This window comes from Globicephala melas, chromosome 19 (genome assembly GCF_963455315.2).
Source record: "Globicephala melas chromosome 19, mGloMel1.2, whole genome shotgun sequence".
Classification (NCBI taxonomy): Eukaryota; Metazoa; Chordata; class Mammalia; order Artiodactyla; family Delphinidae; genus Globicephala; species Globicephala melas.
In genome coordinates, this window is record NC_083332.1 from 9162928 (window position 1) to 9190818 (window position 27891).

Here is a 27891-nt window from a genome sequence, read left to right on the forward strand (position 1 = left end):
ATGACACCAAAAGCATAGAGGCAAAGGGAAAAAAAAAAAACCCCAGCATATATTGGACTTTAAAAATTTTTTAAAGTTTTGGGTATCAAAGGATACTGTCAAGAAGGTGAAAATACAACTCACATAATAAAAGAAAATATTGAAAATCATATAGCTAATAACGATCTGGAATATAGTCTCCAGAATATATAAAGAACTCCAACTGAATAACAAAAAGATAAATAATACAATTGTAAAATTGGCAAAGGACTTAATAGATACTTCTCCAAGAAGATATCCAAATATCCAATAAGCACATGATAACATGATCAAAGTCATGTTTTAAGGGAAATTCAAATCAAAATTACTAGGAATTACCACTGTATAGCCACTAGAATGGTGGTACTTTTTAAATGATAAAAAAAAAAATGTGTTCACAGGGATATGGAGAAATTGCAAACTGCACACTTTGCTCGTGAATATGCAAAGTGGTGCAACTACTGTGGAAAACTGTTCATTCCTCACTAAATTAAACATGTGAACAAACAAATCTGCTCCTGGATTATAACCAAAAGAATTGAAACAGATGTTCAAACAATCATTTGTACATAAATGTTCATAGTAGCATTTTTCACAAGCGTCAAAAGGTGGAAACATCACAAACGTCCACCAAGTGATGAATGGATAAAAAGATGTGGTACGCCCATACAATGAAATATTATTTCTCTTAAGAAATGAAGTACCGATACATGCTGCAGCACGGATGAACCTTGAAAACACTGTGATGAGTGAACGAAGCCAGACGCAAACCACCACATCTTTCATAATTTATAGGAAAACTTCAAAGTAGGTGAAAACATTGAGACAGAAAGCAGATCAGAGTTTTATAGGGGCTGGGAGGACAGTGGAATGGACAGTGATTTCTTGATGAGTATGAGATTATCCTTCTGGGGCGATGAAAATATTCTGGTGATGGTTATAAAACATCTTGAATGTACAAAGTGTCACTGAACAGTACAATTTACAAGGGTTAAAATAGTAAATTTTATGTTAGGTGTATTTTTCCACACACATAAAAAAAGAAAAGTAAAAACATTTGAATGGGGGGGGTGTGTGTGTCCAAAGAACAGCAGGAACTGTCCACACCTCTAGTGCTGACCAATTCGATCTGTTTCTGGAATGATACATTCTCTGAGTATCTTCACTTTATAGTGTGATTTTGATTCCCAACTGCTCGTGCAGAGCGAAGGTTGGTGTGGTTCACCTAAATCTGAAACCCTTGATCTGTTTGGTCCCAGAAACAACTCATTCCCTTCTCACTGAGCATCAGAAGCACAACTGGCTCTGATTCTCAAGTGTCTTCCTTGACAACAAAGCCACACACACAAAAAAAGCTGTGAAAAGTGCTCAAGAGAAGACGTCCAAGGTGCTATCAGGATGTAATGAGGTTACAGACCACATCCTCAGAGTTCAGGGACATTTCATGTGGGCAACATTTAAACTGAAAGCTGCTGTGGGGGTGGTGCGGGGGCCGTGAATAGAACGCACATGAAGAGATTGGAGAGAGGGTCAGACAGAAACCATCATGCGTGAACCCTGGAACTTGTGGATGTGGGGGGCACAGACACTGATGCTGGGGCACAAGTAAGAGGGAAGAGAGTGGCGAGGCGTACAGCTGAGGACTTGGCGGTTGAGCCGTGGGAGACATTTTGGGTTGTAATAAGCAGTTATAATAAGTTGGGGGCAAGGGGGAACCATGAGGAATGGGCAGGACACTTGGCATCATTGCCCTCCACTGAGGGCCTCCTTGTCTGCAGAGGCTGGGAAGATTCAGACTGCCTTTCCCACACGGCCTTGCGGCTGGAATTCTGGGTGTATTTGAAGCTCTGGGCATCACAGCCAGGTGTTTCCCCAGCAGCACCCGTGAGTTCAGGCAATAGCTTTGAGGTGCTGAAAAGCCACTAAGCAGAAACAAGGGCGTCCAGATCCTGGATCACAGCTCAAGAGTGCTGCCCTGAGTATCATTCATGGAGACACAGCCTAGAGCCTGTTGCTCCAGCCACTCCTATGACATGTAGGCTCTTAATTCACTATATCATGTGGAGGATGCAACCAGGGCTGGGTCTAGCCAGATCATCCATTCTTTCATCACTTGAAGTCGCTGTGCAGGGAGCAGGGGTCTCTTTCTGTAATCCCAGGGATATGGTTGGTGCAAAGGGTTGACACAGCCTCCCCATCAGCCAGCAGAGGAGGAACCTCCTGGCTCTGGGGAGCTCCAGCCCCTTCTCCTGCATACCTGACCTTCTCTCCATACACCTGAAAGTCTACCTCATTCCTGCTTGTTTCCTGGGAGGGGCTCCCTAAGGCCAGATGGAAATAACACCCAGATACTGCCAGGAGGAAAATCAAGTCTATTTATTCCTGGGGCAACAAGGAAGCCAGTGGGGAATCCAGTGAGAGCAGGAACTGACAGCATCACCCTGGGTTTCACATCCAGGAGCCCAGCTCTGCCAGTCCCAAGAAAGGGCACATGGGAACGTTAACCTGGGTCTTCCCCAGGGTTGTCTATGAGCAGAGGCTGTCCTTCCTAGATGGGCTGGGCCAGGGATGTTCGGAGGCCCCCGGACTGGGGTTCAGGAGACCTGGGTTCTAGTCCAGCCTGAGTCACTGACCAGCAGTAAGACCTCGGGTCAGTGTCTTCCTTAGATTCAGGGAACAGAATGAGAGAATAAAACAAATGGCTGTTTGAAGTCAGAAGTAGAACTTTCTCTAGCCATAAGTAGTGGCAGGTCCCGACACCAAATGATGGCTCAATCAACACAGGCCAGGTCCCTCCCAGATCTGGGCTCTCTTGCAGAAGACAGAGCTGTCCCCAGACAGTGAGGTCCTATGGTGGACACAGTAGGATGGGAGTCTCTGAGGGGGCTGGTAGTAGGATTGGACAGGACTTTGTGCAAAGGATTTTTTGATACCTTGAGAAAGGGGCCAAGGCAGGATGTGAACCCAGGGCTATCTCATCCCAAAGTCTCAACGCTGTTGAGTTAGTGGCTCTTGGTTTCTACAGATCTCAGAAATGGCACTGCTCTCCCACCAGCACCCAGGCCCCCCTACCCTGTCCTGATCTCCTTTCACTCTCCTGCCCTTCAGTGACTCAGCTCCCCTGAGACACAAGGCTCCAGGCCCTGGAGTGCAGTCTGGGCTCGTCTCTCTTCAGAGACGGAACACTAACCCTGCCCTAGAAAACATCCTTTCTCCCTCACCCTGGTTGCTGTCCAGGCATCTACTGCACTCCGGATTTAAGCAGAGGCAACCAGGCCTGGGCCCCGTCCTGCCTGAAGCCATCACAGGAAGCGAATGGAATCAAGGTCATGAGCAATGTGCCCCAACCTGTAAAACATGACGGGGCAGCTAAGTCTGTGGCGCTCATCAAAGGAGGAATCCACCCTTGCCCTGAGCCTCCTCCATTCAAGACTTTGTTAACCAACAGGCTGCAGCTCTCTGGGAAAAAATGAATATTACATTACGTGGCTTCCAACATCCTTGAGGGCAAGTTTAGGACACAATGTTTAATTGTTGAAATCCATTCCCTAATCTATATATTTTCAGTTAAAAAATAACATAGCTATGACCAACTCTAGTGGTTATCTAACCTACTAAAATGTTGCAATCTGCTGTTTGGAGCTACTCAGCGGCTGCAGGAGAAAGGACACCAGAGACCAGAGGGTGATATGGGGTTGGGAGGGGAGCATGCTGTACCCCTGCCCCCATGGGTGGTAAAAAACAGTTAGGACTCTGGTAATTGCACAAATATTTCTACTATAGCAGCACCTTCCCTGGACTGCTAACTCTAGTCTCAACCTTCCTGTCCACCCTCCTCCCAGTAGATACTGGGATATTCACAGACACAAATCTGAATACTTTCCTTCCGTGCTCAGGACCTGGCCATGGTGCCCAGTGTCCTGAGGATCAAGTCCTGAGTCCTGGGACTTCCCTGGTGGTGCAGTGGTTAAGAATCCACCTGCCAATGCAGGAGACATGGGTTCGAGCCCTGGTCCAGGAAGATCCCACATGCCGCGGAACAACTAAGCCTGTGTGCCACAAATACTGAGCCTGCGTGCCTAGAGCCTGTGCTCCGCAACAAACAGAAGCCACTGTAATGAGAAGCCCTCGCACCTCAACAAAGAGTAGCCCCTGCTCACCGCAACTTGAGAAAGTCCCCGCACAGTTAGGAAGACCCAACGCAGCCAAAAATAAATAAATAAAAATAAATAAATTTATTTTTTAAAAAAAGAATGGAACTGTCAGCTTACTACCAAGGGTAGATTTGAGGTCAAGTCCCAGTGATGCTTTTTTTTTTAAATTTACTTATGTTATTTTTGGCTTCGTTGAGTCTTTGTTGCTGCGCGCGGGCTTTCTCTAGTTGTGGAGAGCGGGGGCTACTCTTCATTGCTGTGTGTGGGCTTCTCGTTGCAGTCGCTTCTCTTGTTGCAGAGCACAGGCTCTAGGCACGTGGGCTTCAGTAGTTGTGGCACTCGGGCTCAGCAGTTGTGGTTCACGGGCTCTAGAGCTCAGGCTTAATAGTTGTGGCGCACAGGCTTAGTTGCTCCACGGCATGTGGGATCTTCCCGGACCAGAGCTCGAACCCATGTCCCCTGCATTGGCAGGCGGATTCTCAACCACTGCACCACCAGGGAACCCCCCACCTCCACCCAGGTGATGCTTACGTGGCACTGTGAGTCAGACATCTTCTAAGGGATCAACCCATGAGTTAGATACGTTATAGTATCAGCCCCATTTTGCAGGTGGGGAAAACTGAAACCCAGAAAGGTTGTCACTTGCCCAAGCTCACACACTGGAATGCCACCAGAATTCAAACTCAGGCAGCCTGGCTCTGAATGAGGGCTCTGGACCACCAGGCTTTACTATCTCCCATGTGGCAGCAAGGTGAGTAGCCCTCTTCTGGCCTGTTTACTCAACTGTGAAATGGGCTTCCCATTAGTCACCTCTTCAGTTTGCTGCCAGGGTTAAATGACATCGGGCTTAGGTCCAGGAGAAGTGTTTTTAAAATGGGCCCCTTTGTTTCTTCAGTTCCTTGCAGGAGGATGGGAGAAGAGGCCTGGCCGCCTGCCTCCCATGTTAAGTCCTGGTGAGCTGTCCAATGCTCCACTGAGAGGAGAGACAAAACAGGGCAGAGATCCAGACCCTGGGTCTTCCAGAAACCACGGGGCGAAGTGCCCAAGGGCCTGTGTGCCTCTCCCCACCCCCAACTCTCGGCTGGGTGAGGGGCCCCTTGGCTTTACCATGGTCTCCCCCCTCCGGACCGGACCACACCGCATCCTGTTGGGGCCCTGCCAGAGAAGGAATCGGAGTCTGGGTTCCCACTGGGAAGTCCCGCGGGGTGTGATGCAAGGCCTTCCCTGCCCCCCAGGCAGATAAAGGCGCAGAGCCAGCCTGGAGCTGCTAGCCATCTCCGCGCGCCCTGCGTGCCATGACCCGCCGCTGCGCGCTGCTCGCCTGGGCCCTCTCCGGCAGTCCTCAGCCTCGGAGCGGCTCAAGAAGCCTCGGTAAGCTGCATCCCCATCGTGCCCCGCAGAGAGTGGAAGGCCCTGGCGTCCGAGCGCAACCAGCGCTAAGACGGGCCCGTGCGCTACGCGGTGGTGTCGCACGCAGCGGGCAGCGCCTGGGACACCCCGGCCTCTTGCCTGAAGCAGGTCCAGAACGTGCAGCACTACCACGTGCGGACGCTGGGCTGGTGCGACGTGGGCTACGAGTGAGTGAGGAAGAGAGGCAAAAGCTGGAGACGGGACTGGAGCAGAGGGAGGAGCGCGGGCCCAGGAGACCGCAGGGACCCTGTTCTAGAGCCGCCTGGCCGACACCCCGGGCACCTTACTCAACCGCGCAACATCTTCGTCTGTCCCCAGGGTCGCCGCTTAGGGCTGGGCGTGTGCAGGCAGCGCAAAGATGCTAGGAGGAGGGGAAGCAGCTGCAGTCCAAGCTCTGCCCCCAGAGGAACGGACAGACTTTGCCAATACACAGGAAGATATCCTGTGCACTGGATTCCCTTGGTAAAGTCCGGTGCCTCGTTAAGCACCAGGCCGGGTTGCCGTCCCAGCTCCATTTACTGATGGCTGAGCCCTGGGGCAGGCATTCACCCTCTTTCAGCTTCAGTTTCACCTTCCTCCTCTGCAAAGTCAGGGGGGTCGTGGCCCACCCCATCACTAAGCCAGCCAATACCACTTAGGGCACCGCCTGGTGTGCAGTGGGAGCCCCCAAATCCATGGACTGCTGGCGCCTATTACTATGTGCCAGGCTGTGCGCCATATGCTGGGACGGGGGCACAGCCATGAACAGTGTGAATCTAGCCCAAAGGGATTTAAAGACCAGCAGGCAGCAACAGGTGAGAAACAAGCAAAGTCAACAAGATGAATTCAGATGGTGAGAGAAGCGATGGAGAAAAGGAACAGAGTGACTGACGCGGCTCCGGCATATGGGAGCCGAGAGAAGAGTGTGGTAAGCTGGGGGTACAGCAGAGGTAGAGGCCAGGAGGCTGAGTGAGTGGGTCATTCCTGAGGGACAAAGGTCAGGGTGGCTGGAGGTAGCCGGGAAGAGTGATATGAAATGAGGAAGGAGTTGGCAGGGGCCGGATGGCACAGGGTCTTGTGGGCCATGGGGAGGACCTCCGTTCTACTCTAAGACAGGAGCCATGAGAGGGATGTGAGCCTGCTTGGATATAAGAAGCTCCCTCTGGCTGCAGTGTGGAGAACAGACTGTAGGGGGTGAGGGCAGAAACAGGGGCAGGGATTGGTTAGATCTGCCTCTGGGGCCCATGCCCACCAGCTCCCTTTCCAGGGTAATAGGCTGGGGTCCTGCATACGGGCTTCTATAGCAAGAGACTCTACTGGTTCTCAAGCCTCGGTAAACACCAGAATCACCTTACTGGAAATGAAGGTCCCCAGGCTCCACGCTTAGAGACTGCTTCAGTAGAGCTGGGGTGAAGCCAGAAAGCCTGAGGACCTCGCTTGGAAAAACCTGGAAGGCTTCAAGGGTATCCCCAGCTCTTCTGGCTCAAGATTTTACAATTCAAAGGCTCCAACTTCAAATTATTTTTCCAAAAGTCAGGCGCTCCAGTTCTAAGCGTTTCCCTGAAGGAACGAAGAGCAGAGCTTGGCTCCACAGCCTCTGGTCTAAATCACTTTATAGAAAAGCAAACTGAAGTTTGTTTCTCAGATTTTAGGATTCAGAGTCTGATCCAAATGTTTGGAATCCCCCTTCCTTGTCGCATCTTGTTCGGAGCCTCAGTTTCTTCACCTGTAAAATGGGTCTCCTGACTGCCCACCAGGTGGTGGGGTTTGAAGTTTAAATTAGATGCATCCATTTAGCTAATGTACAGAGAGTACCAACTGCTTGTGCCAGATGCTGGGGCTGTGGCAGGACCATAACTGGCCCAGTCCTGGGGGTCGATATCACTATGGTATTTCTAGTCTCTTCAATCCAGATTCTGAGAGTCTGCCTTCCCAAGTGGCAGATTCAGGACCAGTATTAGAGTTCCCAAATTCTGCGCATCCTTGGTGACCTTGTGAGCCAGAGGACCGAGGTGACAGATATCGCATCTCCAAAACGCCAATCTGGTTAATTCCAAATTTGTGCCAAATCAAACTTGCTCAAGCAGGACGTGTTGAATGACTGAACCTGACAGATCTGCTGCCAGGATTGGAAACCTCAAAGAGGCAGATGCTGGGGCTCCAGGGTTTGTGTCTGGTTGCAGCGCCAACCCTCGAGTCCCTGATCCTGTCACTCAAGTGTACCCCAGCAGGGAAGAGGAAGCAGGAAGCAGGCTGGGGAGAGGGCAGAAGAGCTTCTCAGTGGAGAGTTCTGAGAAGCATTAGTGTCCAGGACGTGACCTTGGGTAAATAATCTAAGTCTGCTTCCTCAGCTTAAAGTGGGGATGACAACAGTGCCTGCCTCCGAGGACTGCATGTGAGAATTCAGCAAATCAAGAGCTCAACCAGTCCTCCGGGGAGGCAGGAGAGAGCCAGACCATGTGGGTGGGAGTCACGGAGACCTGGGTGAAAATCCTGACTCCTCACGGGGTTGAGGATGCAAAAAGGCGCATGTAGAGCTGTGCTTGACAAATGGCAACGGTCACGGTCATTGTTCTTACTGTGGAAGATTAGAGGATAGGAGGAGGGTGTTGGGGAAATTGTGTGTGAGTGACAGGGACAGGGGCGGGGCAAGCAGAGGACAGGGAGGGAGTCCCCCCCCAACCCGGGGAAGCCCTCTGTCACTCATCCAGACCACCCTCCCACCCCCACAGCTTCCTGATGGGAGAAGGCAGGCTCCAGTATGAGGGCCGGGGCTGGAACACCTTGGGCGCCCACTCAGGTCCCACCTAGAACCCCATATCCCTCGGCATCTCCTTCATGGGTAACTACGTGGGTAAGTGACTGTCCAGCCATCAGCTAGGGGGCTGACATGGAGCCCGGGGGTTGGCACCGCGTGGTGAGTAGTTGCTGGGAGGCTCTGCCACCTGGAAGCTCTGTGGCCTCGGACAAATGACCCTGCTTCTCTGAGCCTTGTTTCCTCTTTTGGATAAAGGCCATTTGCAACCACATGGTCTCAGTGAAGATTAGTCTGTCTCTATAAAAGCTCCTAGACCAGCCCATGGCACCTGAGAAGTGCTTGAGAAATGCCAGTATTGCTGCGGCTCGGCTGGGGAGGTCTGGGGGCAGATGAGGGCGAATAAGCAGTAATCTTGACAGCTGACACTTGCTGAGGGCTTACTCTGTACATAAAATAACTCTTTTGATTATCCCACAGCCCTGTGGGCATGTGTCATTCTCCCCTTTCACAGATGAGGAAACTGAGGCACACAGAGGTTCTGTCATTCTCCCCTTTCACAGATGAGGAAACTGAGGCACAGAGAGGTTAAGTCACTGCTTGGTGGCGGCAGGCTGGGTTCTGGGCCCTAGCGGGCCAGCTCAGAGTACAAAATCAGAAGCACTACCCACACCCCCTCTGCCCTTCGAGGAAGCCCCAGCCTAACTCCTGCCTCTACCTCCCACAGATCGGGTGCCCCCGCCCCGCGCCATCAGGGCAGCCCAGAGTCTGCTGGCTTGCGGCGTGGCTCAGGGATTCTTGACTCCTAGCTACGAGGTCAAAGGACACCGGGATGTGTAGCAGACGCTTTCTCCAGGCTACCAGCTCTACGAAATCATCCGGCAATGGTCACACTACCACCGCGTGTAAGGCCCTGTCCGTCTTCTCACACACACCCCCACCCCATCAGAAACCCCACTGCCTCCCCCTCCCCCAATAAAGGCAAACCTCAAACTGTATTTGTGTCCTGCCATCCCCCTCCCCACCCTCTCTCTCCCCCATAAGATCCCAGCCATCGCCCCCCAACCTCCCAGAACTCTGACCTTGCTCAGAACCCAGAGGCCCCAACCCTGAACCAAGACCCCAGAGATCCCAGCTTGGAAGCCAAATCACAGCTCAGAACCCAGAGGCCCCAGGTCACAGCACAGGAATAACACCAAGTCAGCTGAGATGTCACCACCAGAAGCTCAGGGGTCCTCACCTCCCGGGCAGTAAGCCATGCGGCAAGACACCCCCTCTCTACCACACCGCCAAAGACATCCTGGGCAGCATCTCTGCTTGAACTCCTCTGGGGACAAGCTGCTCACTCCCACCCCTCAGGTTCCCCCCCCTCCATTGCTTTAGAGAGTGCGGGAGTTTTTTCTGAGCCTGTACTCCAATCTGCCGCCCAGTCATAGGCATGGCCAGAAATACACACAGGTCCCAGTTACACCCCCTCCCCACCCAATCTTCATTCCTCCTCACTCCACCCCGACCCTTCAGTCATAAGCTGAGGGATCCCAAGGGCACATATGTTTATTTACAAAACACACTTACCCTCCCTCCCAGAATGCAATGCCTGCGGGAGACGTAGGGATTGGGGCCTCACACACCTGAGACCCCAACAGCACCAGGAGGAGCGGGGCCTGGGCGGGGCCAGGACACACCAGCCCCGCCCCTCACGCCGAATCCATCCGAATCCATTGGAGGGGCAGTAGTCTCTCTCTGAGGTCACGAGTGCACGTCCAGTCTGTTCATGTATTCCTGCAAGGCCTTCAGGCGGGCGTCGATTTCGGCCATGTCAGCTGCCTGGTGGTCCGAGCTGTACTCTGTGAGAGCAGGCGTGGCTGTGGGGGTCTGTGAGGGGCCCAATATCCTGCCCTCAGTAGCATCCCAGTGGGCTCTGGGGCAGGTGAGGGGGAGATGTGGAGTCCCAGGCTCACCTTTGATGGGGACCCAGCCCCCCGAGTCCACCAGGCGTCTCTGATGGCGGCCGCGTTCCAGGGGGCTAGGTTTCTGCTGCTGGGGGTGGCAGGAAAGGGGGTCAGGCACCCTCTATGCCTGCCCCCCAAATCCCACCGGCAATTCTGAACCAAAGGACCTCATAAAAATTAAGGGTTGACACCTACTGAGTACTTATATGCAAAATAAGCTCCCTGTAGCTTCACCAGAACCCTCAGACGTGAATGCCATTACCATCCCCACTTAACTGATAAAGAAACTGAGCTACAGAAGCTAAGTAGCTACCTTGAGTCACACGGGTTCTAGGGAGGGGAAGCAGGTTTCAAGACCTGGCAATTTGAGGCCAGAGCCGGTGCTCCTAACCAGAGTCTCCTGCCCCCACCTCAGCCCCATCCTCCTCTCCAACCCAAAGGTCTCAAAACACTGCCTCCAGGGCTTCCCTGGTGACGCAGTGGTTGAGAAGAGTCCGCCTGCCGATGGAGGGGACACGGGTTCGTGCCCCGGTCCGGGGGGAATCCCACATGCCGCGGAGCGGCTGGGCCCGCGAGCCATGGCCGCTGGGCCTGCGCGTCCGGAGCCTGTGCTCCGCAATGGGAGAGGCCACAACAGTGAGAGGCCCGCGTACCGCAAAAAACAAACAAACAAACAAAAAAAACACTGCCTCCAAAGGCACTGCGGAGCCGCTTTTACAACCTGATCCCCTAGAATGGAATCATGGGAGAAAGGGCCAGCGAGCTTCCGGTGGTTTAACGCTGCCCCTGCCTCCTCCAAAGCCTGAGGAAAGACACTCACCGTATTGGACCCCCTCCAGGTGGTGGGGCTGGGCGGCTTCCCCCGGCGACGAACGCTGAGAGGATGGAGTAATCAAGGACCAATGGGAGGGGTCTGTGGCACCTCCCACCCGGCCCTCTTCCTTGGTTTCAGGGCTCCAGCCTCCATCACCCAAGTTCCCCGCAAAAGACTGTTTCGAGTCTCCCCAGACACCTGTTTGGGGGCGGTCCCTTCCCCCAGCCCAAGTTTTACCCTCTAGGGAGGGATTCAGAGAAATCCTCGAACTCGCTGCAGGAGCTGGCGGACGAGTAGCGGCTGCGGAAACTGTCCACTAGAGGGAGAAGGAGAGTGTGAGCCTCTAGCACTGGCCACAGCCCCGCCCAGCTCGTCTGCCAGTCCCGCGCGCTCCGGCCCAGTTACCCGAGGAGCTGCGGTTTCGGGAGCGGTTAGCCGCGTCTCCTCGACCGGTCACGGCTGCGGGGGGCCGAGTTTGGCGAGACCAGGAGGTGGATGGACGGTCCCCGCTTCCTCCGCTGCCCAATCGGTTTCGCTGCTGCTGCTGCCTGGAGAACAAGAAAGGAGACGCCCACCTGTGCGCCCAACTAATTCGGGAAAGGGCGTCGCTGCGCCCCGTGGGTCACACCTAAATAGGGAAAAATCATGCGGAGACACAGACCAGGTAGGGGTGGGAGAGACAAATAAGCAGGGCGTGGGGACGGGGGAGGCTGGCGATCAGGAGAGGGGATGGAGGTCAGGCGGGAAGCAAGAGCAGGTAGGGGGAAGGGGAGAGATGGAGCAGGTGACAGGTGATGGAGTTGGGAGTTGGGGATGGATGGTCAGAGGGTCAGGTAAAGGGGCAGGGATATGGGCAGGTGAGGAGAAAATGGGCGCTAACTTCATCTTGATCGCTCTCTGCTTCTTCTCCTTGGCTTTCACAAAGGCTGTTGGGTCGAAACGGGGCACGCGACCACCTAGGACCGGGTGGGGGTGGGGTGTGGAGAGAAGAGGAGGCTGGAGTCATAGGATCACGCCTCCACAGTTCTAGTTCCATCCACCTCCTCCCACGGGCAGAGGAGGGTCGTCACAGACCTGTGGGCGAGGGCGAGGGGCGGCCAGGGCGGCCTTGACCCCGGCCCCCGCGGTCGCTCTCCCGGGATGAGGAGCGGGCAGCGCCACGGCCACGCGACGTGGAGCGCTCCCGAGACGTCGAAGCCCGATCTTCCCGGGCCGAGGGCGGCACCACCGGTGTAGTCCGTCTCCTGGGAGCACAAAGCCCACTGTCAGTTTCCCACCAGCGACGACAACTCCTATCCCAAGCCTCTTGCCGGACTGCACCATCTCCGAAACTTCAGGCCCATCCCCCATCAACTCCTAAACATTCACGTACTTACACAATCCTCACAGATACCTTCTCCCAGGGTCCACCCCTATCGAAGCCCCACAAACCACGCCCCCCCAAACCCATCTGTCACTTCCCTACAACCTAACACATCCTTTCACCAGGCCCTTCTCCCAGAGGTCTCCCACAGCTCCCTGGAAACCCTTCCCAATTTTTCAACACCCACCCCAATACATGCCAGCAAACATCACTCGGATACCCACATGCTTAGCCACGCCCTTTCGCTCAACTAGACCTCAGACCCCGCCCCTTTTCGGTCCCTATCTCCAGGTTCAGCCTCCTGAATGCCGCCTCAGGCCTGCCCATCTCTCTACAGACTCCGCCCATCGTTTTCAACTACTGTGTGTGTCCTTCCCTATGCCCCATGCAGTCCTTTAGGGCCCACTCATCCCTCCGTTAGGCCCACTCTCAGGCTCTACCCGCCCTCTCCACCTTACCTGGGCCCCGCCCCGTCACTCAGGCCCCGCCCAACCACGCCCGGAGCCCACCTGCAGGCGGGGTCCACAGCTCCAAGGCCCCACCCACCCCGGGCCGCGCCCCTCACCCCCTCTTGTACATGGCCAGCTCGGTGTTCAGCGTCTTCAGCCGGGCACGCAGGCTCCGCTCCGACGCCTTCACCTCCTCTAGCTGCCGGGAGGGAAGAGGAGCGTAGAGGTCCAGACTGAAGCCAAAGTCCGGGACCCGCCGGCGCCCAGCCGGCCGCCCCGCCACCTCACCTCCTTGGCCAGGCGGCGGCAATCCTGGCTTCGGCGGCCGGACCCGCGGTGCCCGAGGCCGCGCTCCTGCCGCAGCTCCAGCTCCAGGCCGCGCACGAGCCCGCGCAGCGCCTCGACCTCCTGGCGCGCCGCCCGCCCGGCCAGCGCCTCCTCGCGCGATCTGCCCAGCTGGGCCTCCAGCTCGCGCTTCTCAGCCGACAAGCGCGACACCCTGGGAGGAGGAGGTAGAAAGCGAATGCTGGGGCGGGGTGAGAGGCATGGTCCCATAATCCTCATTCCTCCACTGGGTTGGGCACGCACCATTTCTTGATCGGTAATTAGAGAAATGCAAACGAAAACCATCAAGAGATGCTGAGCTTATAGGAACTTTCTAAGACAGGGATCCAGCTCTCAACATCCAAACCCATCAGTCCCAACACCACCTGACAGTAGCAAATACACAGCCCCACAGAGGAAGGCACTGTCCCAGAAACCTGAATCTGATTAGCCTATAGGTTTAACAACCACTTCGCGGGAAATAAACAGAACAGGGGACCACGTGAACCATGGAGATAAAATCAACAAAATCCAGGGACTTCCCTGAAGTCCGTTGAAGCTGGGGCACAAGTACACGTGCATTATACTACTGTCTACTGTGCGTGCTTGGAATTTTTCCCAATAAAACATTTTTTTAAATCCGTGGCTCCCCCGCACTCTCCAAGGAGCTTCCCCATTCGGTCCCTTCCAGCTGACTTCCCCCCTCCCCTCCTCTCCTCCCCCCTCCCTCTCCCATGGTGCTCTTTGCAAACGCAATTCCCTCCTCCTGAACCCTCTCTCCTCCTCCTGGCAGGAACCACTCTACTCATCCTCCAAACATCACATCCCCCACCCCCGCGGGGAAGCCTGCCTGCCCTCCCAGCCAGGCTGTCATGTCCCTCTATTCTCTCCTCTCCTAGCTCTCTGTACGTTTCCTTCCCGGCACCAATCATGGTGAGCTGACGTTGATCAGTGTGATTATGTTTTCTGTCTGCATCCTCACTCCAGCTGTCTGGTCACTGTGTAGGAACTCGGGCTCTGTGGCCTGGCTGATGGCATCCAACTCTATTCCACTTCTTACAAGCTGTGTGACCTGGGGCAGTTTCACTTCACATCTCTGTGAAGTGGGATGATAATAATAACACCTACTGATAAGGCTGCAGGAATCTATAAAGAGCGCTTAGACGTGTCTGGCACTGAGTGATGGCTCAGTAAACATCGATAGGGCCAGGCAGTGTGCCTGGCACACCGTAGGAACTCAGTAAATGTTGGATGACTGAATGAATGAATCTTGGAGTCTTCCCAAACTCCCTAACTCCAAGCTGGGAAGAGAAAGGTAAGAACCAACTGTCCAGTTGTGGATCTCAGGGCAGATGACGCCATCTTGTGGCCATCCTGGGAAACACATGCACACGCACCTGGAAGACTCGCAAGGTTCTCCAAGCCCCATGAGCTTGCACTTCTGGGAGGGGAGAGGTCTGGTCCTCCCAGGCAGCCCTGAGCGCTCAGTCCTGGGCTAGCAGCTGCCAGCAGTGTACAGTGGCTGAGGAACCAAAGGTGGCTTGGGCTGACTGCCTGGATTCAAGGTCTAGCCAGGCCATATTACTTCACTGTGTAACCTGGGGCAAATTCTCTGACCTCTCTGGGCCTCAGTTTCCTCCTCTATAAAATGGGGACGATAGTAGTGCCGACTTTGGGAGGATTAAATCAGTTAAATCATACAGCACTGAACAGAGTCCCTGGCACACAATTAAATGCTCGATAAACAATAGCTACTGGTATTATTATTATTACTACTACTAAAAATAGTATTAGCCCTCCCCAATGAGTGGGGCCCCCACCAGATGGAGACCAAGTCCCAGTCAGCCCCTCCACAGCCCTCAGCACACAGCAGGCACTCGGTAAACATGCCCATCAGGTTCCTGTCACAGCCTCCCATAACACAGGCTCCCTTTCCTGCCTAACTCCATCTCCATTTGCAATATACTCGTGTGGGTATGTGATCAATGTCTCTCTGCCCCCTGCGCTGGCACAACACCATGGGCAGGGAAGGGGCCAGCACAAGAGAGGCGCTTGGTGAAGGTGGATTCAACTGAATAGAGCCCTGCCTCGCACCCTGTCTTTGCACATGCTGTTCCCTTTGCCTGGAACACCCCTCCCTTCCCAGGCAGGGTCAGGTCTCTCTCTGGACTCCCTCAGCCCCATCCATGGTGAATCTTCACTGTCTGCATACAGATCTGTCTCCCGCACTGGACTGGGAGCCCCAGGAGAGGACAGGGCCAGAATTATCTCGGTCATTGCTGTGTCCCCAGCACCATTAACACATGGTGGGCACAGAGGAGGGGCTCAGAGTAAGTATTTGGGGAATGAGGGATGGCTGTCCTTCCAACAGTGCTAAGCATTGGGTCCCGCAGTGCATGATGGGATGTGTCCCCCCCAGCCCCAACCGCCCACTCCCACCTCCAGACTTACTGCTCCCGCAGATGCCAGATCTCAGTTTCCCGGCTGTCCCGAGTGTCCTGGCCATCCAGCCCTCGAAGGCGGCTCAGCTCCTCCTTTAGTGAGCGAATGATGCCCCGCAGGACCACAGGGTCTGGTTTGCCCTGGTACGGGAGGGGCAGCGGGTAGTGAATCCTGAGAAGGAGGATTAGAACCGTGGCATCTCAGAGGCCAAGAATCCACCCAGGAAAGGACATGTGACCATTTCTAGCCAAATACTACAGGAAATTGGTTGGGAGTCTTCTGGGAACACTTTTAGTTTCCTGATAAAAACAGCTGATACAATTAACAAGCACAGCCCTGTTCCATTTCCTCCTGCTTTGGTATAGATGCAATGCCTGGAGAAACAGCAGCCATTTTGTGACCATGAAGAGATAAGGATGCAGTCAAAAAGCCAACACGTTAAGGATGAGGAAAAGAAGAACAAAAACAAAAACAGAAGGAGCCTGAGTCCCTAACAAAACTGTTGAGTAGCAGCCATCTACCTAGACATCTCGTTATGTGATAAACTATTGTTTAAGGCACTGATAATGGTTATCCTGATACTTGTAGCCAAACACAATACTAAATGATATAACCCTCAACACTGAAGATTCCAAAGGCTAGACTTAAGCAACATCCCCACCTAGCCCTGGTTACCAGGGGTTCTTAAGTTCTATCCACGTCCTCTCCCACCTGACCACCAGCTACCAGCCTGGTGGGTATACTTGTACCCACCTGTCAAACTCCACAGAGTAGATGAGGATCAGGTAGCGCTTGGAGTTGAGCTGGGCCGATCTCGAGGCCAAGGGGCCTGGGCGGCCCCCCATCTTTCGGTTCCGCAGGGACTCCAGATCTGTGTAGGTCAGCAGGTCAAGGGTAACCGACTCACTGCTCTGTTGGAGAGAATGGGAGGAGCTTCCAAAAGACCCAACGTGGCCATACCCAGAGCACACAACTCACACACCTGGGCCACGCCCCATTCATTCTCTGGGCTAGCTGGGCTTTTCCACCACTGAGGCTGGTGATCAAGATGACCCTGCCCCATGAGGGGCTGCCACAGGACATCATCAGAGGGAGAAACTGAAAAGAACCTAAATGCTCAGCCACAGGAGACAGCTTAGTGCTGGGGCTTCCAAGTACTGTCCACAGACCCCTGGGGGTCCCCAAGACCCTTTCAGGGGAGTCCATGGGGTCAAAACACCTTGCATAATAATACTAAGATGTCATCTGCCTTTTTTGCTGTGTTGACATTTGCACTGATGGTGCAAAAGTCATGGTGGGTAAAACTGCTGGTGCCCATTAGCAGAAAGCAAGCCAGGGGCATCAAATGCACTAGTAACCACTGTATATTCCACTGCCACGCAGTCTCCGCAGGGGGATGGGAAGGAGGGAGAAACACACAAATAAATAAATAACTAGATAAAAACACAGAAAATGAAACCTAGGAATGTCCTTGATAAACCTGTAAAAATTATTAATTTTGGGGGGGCCGCACTGCACAGCTTGCAGGATCTTAGCTCCCCGACCAGGGATCGAACCCGCACCCCCTGCAGTGGAAACGCGGAGTCTTAACCACTGGACCGCCAGGGAGCCCCAAATTATTAATTTTTTTGACTCTTGACCCTTGAGGGCACATATTTTTACTACTGTGTGTGACAAAATGGAAAGTACACATTCGGCTGCATATCAAGGTATGACATTTTCTAGGAAAAGCACTTGTGTGATTGAATTTTGAGCTAAATTAGCCACTTTTTCATGGAACACTATTTTTACTTGAAAAGGTACTGACAAAAACTACGGTTATTCAGTCTTCGATGTCTGGCAAGCATTTTCTCAAAAATGAACAAAGAAAGCCTGTCACTTCCAAAAAAATACAGCTAACGGTATTTGTTTTGCAACAATAAAATTCAAACTCTAAAGTGAAAATTAGAATTTTGGAAAACTTGTATCTGCCACTGTGTGCTTGATAGCTTCTCAGTGTTGAAAGGCTTTCCTGGACAGATCAGTGAGGATATTAACAAATATGACTTCCTGATATTGTATAATGAAATGTGTCAACATTTGGAAGATTTGCACAACTCCGTGAACCAATATTTTCCAAATGACCAATGCATGATGTTACAAATGATGCTACAAATGCATGATGTTAGAAAATGAGTAAAAGATCCCTGCAAAGTAAAGACACACCAATAGATTTTAATGTCACAGAACAGGAAAAGTTCACTGGGAATGGTCTCAGATTCCACACTGCGATAAACCTTTAAGAAACTACCACATGTCCAGTTTTAATGTGCTGGCAAGAGAGGATATGCACAATTATCTGAAAAAGCTATTAAAGGACTCCCTTTTTCAGCTATATATCTGCCCGAGGCAGATTTTTCTGCATGTACGTCAATCAGGACATATCACAACAGACAGCAGAAGCACATGAGAATCTAGCAGTTTTCTATTAAGCCAGACATTAAAGAGATTTGCAAAAAATGTTAAAAAAAAAAACCCACTATATTTCTTACTAAATAATTTTGGTTTTGAAAATATTTTTCATAAAAAGGTTATTTAGGTCAGTAACAGGTTTGTTACTGTTATTTTTAAATGAATTTGTAAATATCTTTATATTTTTCTCAGTTTTAATTTACAATATGGCAAACAAATATTGATAGATAAAACCTGCATGAACAAAAGCTCCTTGGTGTCCTCAGTAATTTTTAAGAGTATAAACACGTCCTGAGACCAAAAAGTTTTTTTTTTTAATTAATTTTTATTGGAGTATGGTTGCTTTACAATGGTGTGTTAGTCTCCACTGCACAACAAAATGAATCAGCCATACACATAACGGTATCCCCTCCCTTTCGGACTTCCCTCCAATTTAGGTTACCATAGTGCATTAGGTAGAGGTCCCTGTGCTATACAGTATGTCCCCATCAGTTGTCTATTGTATACATAGTATAAATAATGTGTATGTGTCCATCCCAGTCTCCCAATTCCTCCCACCCCACCCCTTTCCCCCTTGGCATCCATACATTTGTTCTCTATGTCTGTGTCTCTATTTCTGCTTTGCAAATAAGAACATCTATACCATTTTTTCTACATTCCACATATATGCCTTATTATACGATATTTGCTTTTCTCTTTCTGACTTACTTCACTCTGTATGACACTCTCTAGGTCCATCCACGCTGGGACCAAAAAGCTTGAGAACCACTGGGTTAAATAAATCATGACGCATGGGTATACTGGAATACTAAGCAACCGCTAACAAGGATGACAAACTCAAAAGTTGTAATAATAATAAAAATAGACAATACCTGTGTAGCACTTATTATGAGCCAGGCACTATTCTAAGCTTTTTACATGTAATTCACTTAATCTTCGTAACATTATGAAATGGGGACTACTATCATCCCCACATTACAGATAAGGAAACTAAGACATGGAGTAACTGGCCCACAGCTCCCAAGTAGTAAGTGCTAGTGATTACTGATTCCAGAGTCCATGATCCTGGCCATTATGCTATACTGCCTATAGATACCAAAATGTTAACAGTCTGAGGTGGGGGATAGAAACAGAATTTAGACTCTTACTTTCTAAGTCACACATTACTTTAATATCATCACAATTTTATGAGTGCACATCTTACCTGTAACCAGAGAAATAATGTAGTTCACAGTTTTTAAATGATGTCTAAATAGCATCTATGTCACTCTAAGCTCCAACCTGCTTCTTTTTTTCCTATTAATATTTTTAACTATTTGACATTATATTTTTTTTTCAATTGTCTGTCTCTCCCACTAGGCTGTCAGGTTCATGAGGGCAGGAATTTTGTCTCTTTTGTTTAGTGCTGTATTCCAGTGCCTGGCACACAACAGATGCTCAGTAAATGAAATGAATGATTATCTATATCCACTGACATGACTAAATTTTTATGAATTATTGTTAAATCTTTTAAAAGGCTACAGAATACCTTGGGAAATATATCAACTACATAAAATTATAGATCTGCAAATACACACACGTTCACATCACAAGTGAATACAGAAATGCAGAAATGGCTGGAGTGATTTCCATCAAAATATTAATAAAAGGGACTTTCCCAGGGGTCCAGTGGTTAAGACTCCACCTTCCAATGCAGGGGGTGCGGGTTTGATCCCTGGTTGGGGAACTAAGATCCCACATGCCACGCAGTGCGGCCAAAAAATATATATATATTAACAAAATATTACTAGGAGTAAGTATTGGGAATGGAGTGATTTTTACTTTCTTCTTTACATTTCTCTGTGACTTGAATTTTCTCCATGATAATCATTATCATTAGAATTACAATCAGAATAAGGTATTTACATTTGGGAAAGAAGAAAAGAAAACGATAGCCCTGTTCCTTCAATAAAAGAGAAGGTAGAGGGTCTTGCATACATCAGGTGGGCATCTACCCTCCCAGAGACCCAGGGAACAGACAGCTCCCCCAGCCCCCAACCCTGGCCCCTACCTGGGTGAGGGCCGACTCCAGCATGTTACAGAAGATGTTGAACTGTTTGAAGTTCCCTGTCTTGTGAGTCAAATCTTCGATGACTAGGTAGGGAGAAAAGTCCTTCCTGAGGTCTGACCACTTGGCCAGCCCAAGGGCAATGCACCCAACCTTTCCACCTTTCCCCAACACCAGTGCCTCTGGCCCAAGAGATGAGCCCTACACCCCCTCCCCAGCTTAGAGAGCTTCTAGTCAGGTAGAAGAGGCAGGTGGACAGGATCCTGACTGGCCTCATCTGGGAGAAGCTGAGCCCAGGGAAGGACAAGTGAGCCCACCCAGGCAGGCACACTCACAGCTGGCATCGAATTCGGCCCGCCACTGGTCGGCCGTCATCCGGTCCTCCACCTCCAGCTCTAGCACCTGCCCAGACACCATCACCCGCACGGCATGCTCCACACCCCGGAAGACGTAGTCCACCTGCAGGCCAGCTGGCTGGTCCATGGCCAGTGTCGCTGGAGAGGGGAATGAGACAGAGACCTGGAGGGGCTGAGAGCCCAGACTCAGGAGCTGGAAGGCCAGAATCCTGGTTCCACCATGTACCACCTTAGGAAAGAGACTTTGTCTCTCTGTGCCTCAATTTCCTCATCTGGAAAATGGGTACAATAATGGCACCTACCTCATAGAGCTGTCATGAAAATTAAATTGGACAATACATGTAAAAGCACTTGGAACTGTGTCCTGCACGTTACTATGCCCAATACACGCTGGTTAATAGAATATATGATTTCCAATAAGAGGATCAAGATTAATACTATTATTAATTTATTAATCCTTATACTCATTATATATTTATTGTTTATTCATTTATTTAAACATTTGTGGAGAAAAGTCAAGCCGTAAAGGGAGACAGAGTACTGAGATCAGGCTGGGCAGAGATTTTAAATAGAGGGTCAAGGGCAGGCCTCCCTGGGGAGGTGACATTTGGACAGAGAACTGAAGAAGGTCAGGGAACAAGCCAAGTGGCTATCCCTAAGGAAAGTGGTCCAAGGCGAGAGAACAGCCAGTGCATGGATAACAGATTATCCATGATAAACTTAAATCATTTACATTGAATTAATAATTGAACTTCTTCATTAGTCCGCTGTAAGCATAAATACTTTCTCTCAGCCAACAGGACTACTACTCACTGTTAGTTCTATGAGGAGTTGGAGGAGAGGGTAGGCCTCCACCCTCGCATGAATTCTAGGGAGTGGTTCAGAATGGGAGCCCCAGGCTGTTTGGGTTCGTGTCCAAGTTCAGCTACGTGCACTTAGATGGGCAAGTAACTTAACCTCTCTTGGAGCCAGATTCCTTATCTTTAAAGTCTGTGCCATCCTGGGTGCTGGGGATATGATGAGAAACCAGATTCTGTCCCTACCCTCAAGAGGGTGGCAACAGTTAGAGGCATAAAAATGTCAACTGGTGGGGAAAGGGGATACTAGCGAGTAGGGGTCGCTCTTTTAGCTAAGGTGGTCAGGGAAGGGCCACCCCCTCCCTGCTGAGCAGAGGCCTGGAAGGAGGGAGGGGGGGAAGACAGGTGAATATCTGGGGATTAGGATCCAGGTAGAGGGCACAGCCAGGCAAAGATTCCAAGGCAGGATGTACCTAGTTTGTTCTGAAAACACCAAGGAGGTCAGCATGAGGGAAGGAGAGAGGGAAAGTGAGGAGATCAGAGAGGTAACGGGCCAGATGATGTTCCTGCAGGCCTTTGTAAGCCCACAGAAGAATAACAGCGTTTATCTCCTTAGATTGGTATAAGGATTAAATGAATTAATTATGTAAAAATCCTTGGTGAAATTGAGCCATCCCTGACCCAAGCAAGCACTCAATACATATCGGCATCATCATCATTTTTTTTATTGAAATATAGTTGATGGACAACATTATGTTAGTTTCAGGTGTACTACACAGTGACTTGACATTTGCATACATTATGAAATGATCACCACGACAGACCTAGTAACCATCTATCCCCATACAAAGTTATTCCAATATTACTGATCATATTATGTGGCTTATTTTATAGCTGGAGGTTTGTACCTCTTAATCCCCTTCACCTATTTCATCCCCGCTCCCAGTCATCGCTATTCTTGTTATTATTACTTTGTTGTTGTTTCTGAGCTTGAAAGGGACTAGAGAGACAAGGCCAGCCCATTCCCTTCCCAGTGTACAGATGGGGAAACTGTGGCTCTGTGAGAAAAAGAGCCCTGTGCAGAGTCCCACCGGTGCTGCAAAGACAGAGGCACCCAGGGATGCCCCCAACCCAGTTCATGGGGACTCCTCCAATGCCTGACCTCCTTCTCTCCCCACTGTCTCCTTTAGTCCTCACACTTTCCCCAATTTAGTCCTTCCTAAAGTCTGATGTTGGAAAATTTAATAGTTTGAGCCCTGAATCTCTAGGTCAGTGATTTTTTTTTTTTTTTTTTTGACCGTGCCACTGCACGGCATGCAGGATCCTAGTTCCCCGACCAGGGCTCGAACCCGCACCCCCTGCAGCAGAAGCACCGAGTCTTGACCCCTGGACTGCCAGGGAAGTCCCTCTAGGTGAGTGATTTTTAATCTTTTTAGAGTCCTTGAGCTTTTGAGAAGCTAATGAGATCTCTGAACCCTCCCCAGATAAATGAATAGATCCATAACCTCTGCAAGTAATTTCAGAGTCTCCCAGAATACCGCATCCCCAGGCTCATCCACAGATCCCCTTTCTCAAATGCCCAAGGACAATCGCCAGAGCCCCAGCCATCCTGAGAGGCACGTCTCTGCCTCTAGACCCAAGCTCTTAACTTTATCTGGGGGAGGGGGTCTCTGGTGCTTTGGACGGACTGATGAAATCTGGAGAACCTTTTCCCACTCACACTCTCATAACTGTACTTTCATTCTCTGGGGTTTCAGAAGCGGGGGGGAGGTTAATAATTCCTGATCTACGGGCAAACAAACAGTTACACATTTCAACATATCCCTCATCCCCTGGCCCCTAGTGCGGGTGCCAGGCAGCGCTGGCCCCGCCCTACCGGGTGTCCTAAACCCCGCCCACCCACTCCGCCCCTCAGACCCCGCAAGCCAATCAGCGGTTGCGCTGTCCCGGTTACCACGGCGCCAAAGGCAGCAGCGGAACACTTGACGAGCCACGCAGCCTAACCGCCCCATTCACCACCCCACTCTTGGTACCCAACTCTCCCGAGGAGGCAGAGGAAGAAGAGGACTTGGCCCTGCCCTCCTCCTTCCCCACTCCCCTACATAAGCCCCCCATTCATAGGCCTTCATTAGATAACAGGGCCTTTCTGCATCCCACTGCCCTGATGACACAGCCAACACCTCAGTCTCCAGATAGTAAGCCCCTGAATATTCTGCCCGAATTCAACTCTCCCCTTACACCTACCTGCCTCCTCACCTGCACAAACTGCGCCCGCTCCCTCCCTCCATCCTCTCTTCTAGACAGAATAAATCCCACACTCCCCAGCCAGCTCGACTCTCCCCTCCTGACCCCAGCTCCCCATCACTCACTCCCTAGATGGCCTCGAGATTCTGGTCACTCCCCTTCTCCCAGTCCCCCATGTTCTACTGGGGTTCCCCCCATATTCTACTTGAATTTTGTCCTGTCCCCCACAACACACACACTATTCCGCCTGGATCCTGTCTGCATATTTGCCCAAGGTTCTACTCCACACACACCCCATCTTCAGCCTGTATTCTGTAACCCTGATATTTCATCTGGATTCTGTTCCCTCTCAAATTCTATGTAAACTCCCTGCACCACCCCCCATTTTCCACTTCTCTTCCCTTTGGAGAGCCCTCCTTGAAGCCCCCCTCCCCCCCAAGTTCTGGAATTTTCCAGGCACGAAGTCACTCCCTCCCTCCTTCATGCCCCACCCTGCCCCCACTGCCGACCCTGTCCTTCTACCTGCATCCTCCATCCTTGCTCTGTGACTCCAACCAGTGGTCTGTGACCGCCGACCAGTGGCCCATCCTGGTCGCTGGTTTTGTTCCAGTCTCACGTCTCTCCCAGCTCCTCTTCGCCTCAGCTTAGTGACCTCCGCAACCCAGCCGGGGTGCTGTGCCTTTGAGGCCCCGCCCCTACCAACCCGCGACGTCAGCACTTCCACCTAGTGCACTCCGGGTGGACTCCCCAGCGCCCCACTCTGGTCCTCACACCTGACACCATTTCTCCGGCCTTATGACACCATGGCTTCAGTGCACACGCGCGTGTACTCACACTCAGTTTTCCAACCCCCAGCCCTCTCATCTTTCACTAAAGTGACCCCCTCTCCATTTCCAGTGTGACATCACCGCCCCTGGCTCCTCCTCCCGAATTATGCTCCCCGGATATTTCAGATTTCACAGCCCTCACCCCAGGACCGGAGTTGACAGTCCTCCACGCTGGGCTACCCCAAAACAAGTCCACATCACCATGTCCTACACCAGACATGGGTAAATCATCGCCCCTGGCAGCCCCTACCCGATGGTTGTTTTCCCACCATCTGCCACCACCACGCCCCACACCAAATATTCCCGCCAGCCATGACCTAGCTGGAGTCTCCAATACAGCGTACCCCCCACTTCACCTTCATACACGTGGCCTGGCCTCAGTGACTCTTCCGAGCCCCCAGCTCACTGCCCCGCCCCCCACCATGTGGGTGAATTGGGGCTGGATGGAACCCCCTTCCCCTTAGCCCTGCACTCCAGATCAAAACCTTCCACATTATCCCCCTGGAATATATGGACCCCAAAGCCCTTTAGGACACCCCACAATCCAGACCCCCATAGTGCCCACCGCAGCCCATCACCACCCCCTGGGATATCAGACACCCTCCCCCACTGTCCCTCAAATGCTTTTTGCCTTAGATAAGGACTAGGCACACCTACCAACCAGTGACTCACCCTTAATTCTGCTCTCTGGTAGGTATTGTAACCATCCCCCATTTTACAGAGGATGAAGCATCTTGCCTCGAATCCTACAGCGAGGGACTGGCACATTCATCCCCCTACTCCTCACTCAGCTGCCTTTCCCTGACTACCTTCCTTTTCCTGCCATAACTCTCTTCCTTCCAGCACAAATCCAAATGTGGGCTCACACCTTAAGCATGGTACACACTGCAGGCTGGGGACTCCTGGGTTCAGATCCTAACCCATGATGTGACCCCCGGCAAGGCATTTACCCTCTCTGGGCCTTTCCCCATCAGTAAAGCGGGGATAATAAGAGTTCCCACCTCACATAGGATTATTGTGGGGATTGAATTAGTCAATACATACAAGGTGCTTCAAACAGAGCCTGGCACTTGGTCAACCGTTACCATCTGTGCAACTAGCTGATGACTAGTTGCCAGACCAGAAGTTCATGAGGGCACAGCCATTTTGATCATTCTTGTATCTTCAGCACCCGGGGCCTGGCACAGATCGGGGGCTGCTTGTGAATTAATGATCGATGCCAGGAGGCAGGGTTCAAGGCACTGGAGATACAAGCAAGGTCTTCTCAGCTCACTCCTTGTCATCCTCTAAGTCTCAGCTCCAATGTCTCCTCCTGCAGGAAGCCCTCCCTGACTCCCAGGCTGGGTAAAGGGCTGCCTCGATCACTACAGAGTCCCCAACATGGCCTAGCACTGGGCCAGCCACAGAAGAGGAGTTGAATGATGAGAGTTCCAGCCCAAGCTCTGAACTGACCTGTTTTTCAAAGTGAGGGCTGCAGACCTTCAGCATCAACACAGGAGCCTGATGACAATGCATCATCCTGGGCCTGGTCCCAAACCTACAGAAGCAGAATTCCTGGAGGTGGGCCCAGGAATCTGCATTTCCTATAAGCTCCCCCAGCACGAACTAGAGCTGAGATCTTCTGCCTGTGGCCACCACAATCTGCCCAGTTTATGATCCCATCTAGACCCCAACACCCTCCCAGCTCAACAACCCTGCCCTATATCACAGGGAGACCCCCCACGAAACGGTGGTAATGGTGGAACAGTACAACTAACACCTTTTAAGCACTATGTGCGTTTCTAGGTGCTGAGTTCTAGATCCACTTGAAGCCAACACTCTAGTGAGGGGCGTCTAAGAAGCCCAGTGGATATAAACAAACACTAACATATGTCAGGTAATGGTAAACCTTATGAAGAAAAGTAAAGCCAGGTGGTGAAGGGCCAGAGGGTGGCAGGAGCTATTTTAGTTTGGGTGGTCAGCGAGGGCCAGTCTGTGGAGTTGACATTTGAACAGAGACTTGAAGGAGATGCCACAAAGGCATCTGGGGGAACTCAATGCAGACAGAGGGGACAGCAAGTACATTCCCCAAGTGGGGATGTATTTGCTATGATTGAGGGACAGCAAGGGGGCCAGGGTGGCTGAAGCAGAGTAAGTGGGATTGGTGGGATTTGAGAGCGGCGGCGGGGGGAGCTGGATCAGGTGGGGCCTTGTAGGCTTGACAAAGGCTTTTACTGCGTGAGATGGGAGCCATGGGAGGGTCTGAGCAGGGGAGCAACATGATCTCATTTCTGTATTAACTTGACCGCAGGGTCAAGGGCAGAGGCATGGGACCCAGTGAGGAGCCCACTGCAAAACATTAGGTAAGGACAGGTGATGGCTTAGGCCAGAGCAGTAGCAAGGGAGGTGGTGAGACACGGCTGGATTCTGGATGTGTTTTGAAGGCAGGCCTGTGAGATTTGCTGATTGACAGTACGTGGGTGAAAGAACAGGGAGGAGTGAACGACAACTCCAAGATTTCTGTCCTGAGTACCTGGAAGGACGGGACTGCCATCAACTGGGTTTGGAGGTTGAAGGGGGAAAACGCCAAGTTTAGTTTGGGACAAGTTTTTAAAGTCTGTATGTCAGCTGGACTTCCAAGTAGAGAAGGGCCAGCCATTGGACATATGAGTCTTGAGTTCAGAGTAGATATCCCGACTGGAGATAGACACTTGGAAATATCATTACATAAAGAGCATATGAAGCCAGGAGACTGGGTGAGGCCACAAGGTGAATGGTACAGACTGAGAAGAGAGAAGGTCATTCTACTGATGATGAAGCTGAGGCACAGAGGGTTAAACAACTCACCCAGTGGCAAAGCCAGTGGCAAAGCCAGCATTCACGCTCAGGCAACACAACGCCAGAGCCCACACTCTTAGCCACCGGTAGGGTTAAGAAGTTTAAGAGTTAATTCACATAATACACTTGGTAGGTGCCTGGCACATAGTAAGCCTTCAGTAAACGCTACGTGTATCATAAGCTTTCACACCTCATCAAAGCACACCCTCATCCTTGGAGTTCTCAATATTGTTCTTCACCTGCCCTCCACCCAAATCAAAGGTTTAACTGATGGCAGGGACTTCCACCACTCCACAATGCTCTATAATAACCCTCTGCCTTAAAACCTCCCATTAAATCGCAAGGCTATCTTACAAGGACATTTCTATATTTTACCATCTTCTGTCTCCTACTTTACACACTTCCCCCTTTAAAGAGCCTCCTGCGAAACAGAAAACGCCCCCCGCCTCACATACTGCCCTCTGCCTCACAACTCTACCCCTGTTAAAGGGCAACCCCTCCCGATTCTCACACTGCCAGTTCTGCTGCCTGCCCAGCCCACTCTCCCCCCAGAGCACCCCCCTCCCCCCAGGATCGCTACCCCAGCCCGCGCACCAACTACTCTCGCCGCCTCTCACCTTCTCCGCGGACAACCCTCCTCGCGAGCGGTTCAACTGCCGAAGCTCCAGCCCCGCCCCAGGATCCGGCCTTCT

General features: G+C 51.6%; 3 protein-coding genes across 7 annotated transcripts in view; 1 reads left to right on the plus strand and 2 right to left on the minus strand.

Annotated features, from left to right (window-relative positions):
* The window catches only part of HIF3A (hypoxia inducible factor 3 subunit alpha), a 59514-nt gene extending 49491 nt beyond the window's left edge, over window positions 1-10023 (minus strand). Inside the window, exon 1 of the mRNA XM_060289546.2 lies at window positions 9948-10023. The gene's annotated coding sequence lies outside the window, so the exon portion shown is untranslated. The remainder of the gene's footprint in view (window positions 1-9947) is intronic.
* CCDC61 (coiled-coil domain containing 61) lies at window positions 29-27864 on the minus strand. 5 transcript variants are annotated; one of them, XR_009560140.1, is made up of 15 exons: window positions 27817-27864; window positions 20494-20677; window positions 20162-20244; window positions 16414-16571; window positions 15670-15831; window positions 13183-13393; window positions 13011-13093; window positions 12157-12326; window positions 11963-12038; window positions 11488-11630; window positions 11320-11398; window positions 11089-11143; window positions 10278-10356; window positions 9892-10163; window positions 29-5743 (listed from the first exon to the last, which is right to left on the minus strand). XR_009560140.1 is itself a non-coding variant. In XM_030873842.3 (14 exons), exons 1-14 carry the CDS (start codon window positions 24088-24090, stop codon window positions 10066-10068), a joined length of 1569 nt encoding a protein of 522 aa, XP_030729702.1. In that variant the 5' UTR covers window positions 24091-24808; the 3' UTR covers window positions 9853-10065. The 5 variants fall into 5 exon arrangements, 1 of the variants encoding a protein (XP_030729702.1); XR_009560139.1 differs by having other exon boundaries at window positions 20494-20652; window positions 27817-27862; XR_009560138.2 differs by lacking the exon at window positions 27817-27864 and adding an exon at window positions 24078-24809 and having other exon boundaries at window positions 10278-10353; window positions 20494-20652.
* On the plus strand, window positions 5129-9225 carry PGLYRP1 (peptidoglycan recognition protein 1). The gene is given in 4 exon segments (XM_030873841.2): window positions 5129-5506; window positions 5508-5749; window positions 8294-8415; window positions 9044-9225. Coding segments are annotated over 4 exon segments (585 nt in total). The 5' UTR covers window positions 5129-5467.
* Window positions 27865-27891: the final 27 nt, after the last annotated feature.

What these genes read in the sequence shown, in the direction of transcription:
- CCDC61 (XM_030873842.3), bottom strand. An exon ending in CCGAAACCGCAGCTCCTCGG is followed by an intron (nt 11,399 to 11,487) that starts GTAACTGGGCCG and finishes TTCTCCCTCTAG; the next exon opens with TGGACAGTTTCCGCAGCCGC. An exon ending in GGGCTGGGTCCCCATCAAAG is followed by an intron (nt 10,164 to 10,277) that starts GTGAGCCTGGGA and finishes CTGCTCTCACAG; the next exon opens with AGTACAGCTCGGACCACCAG.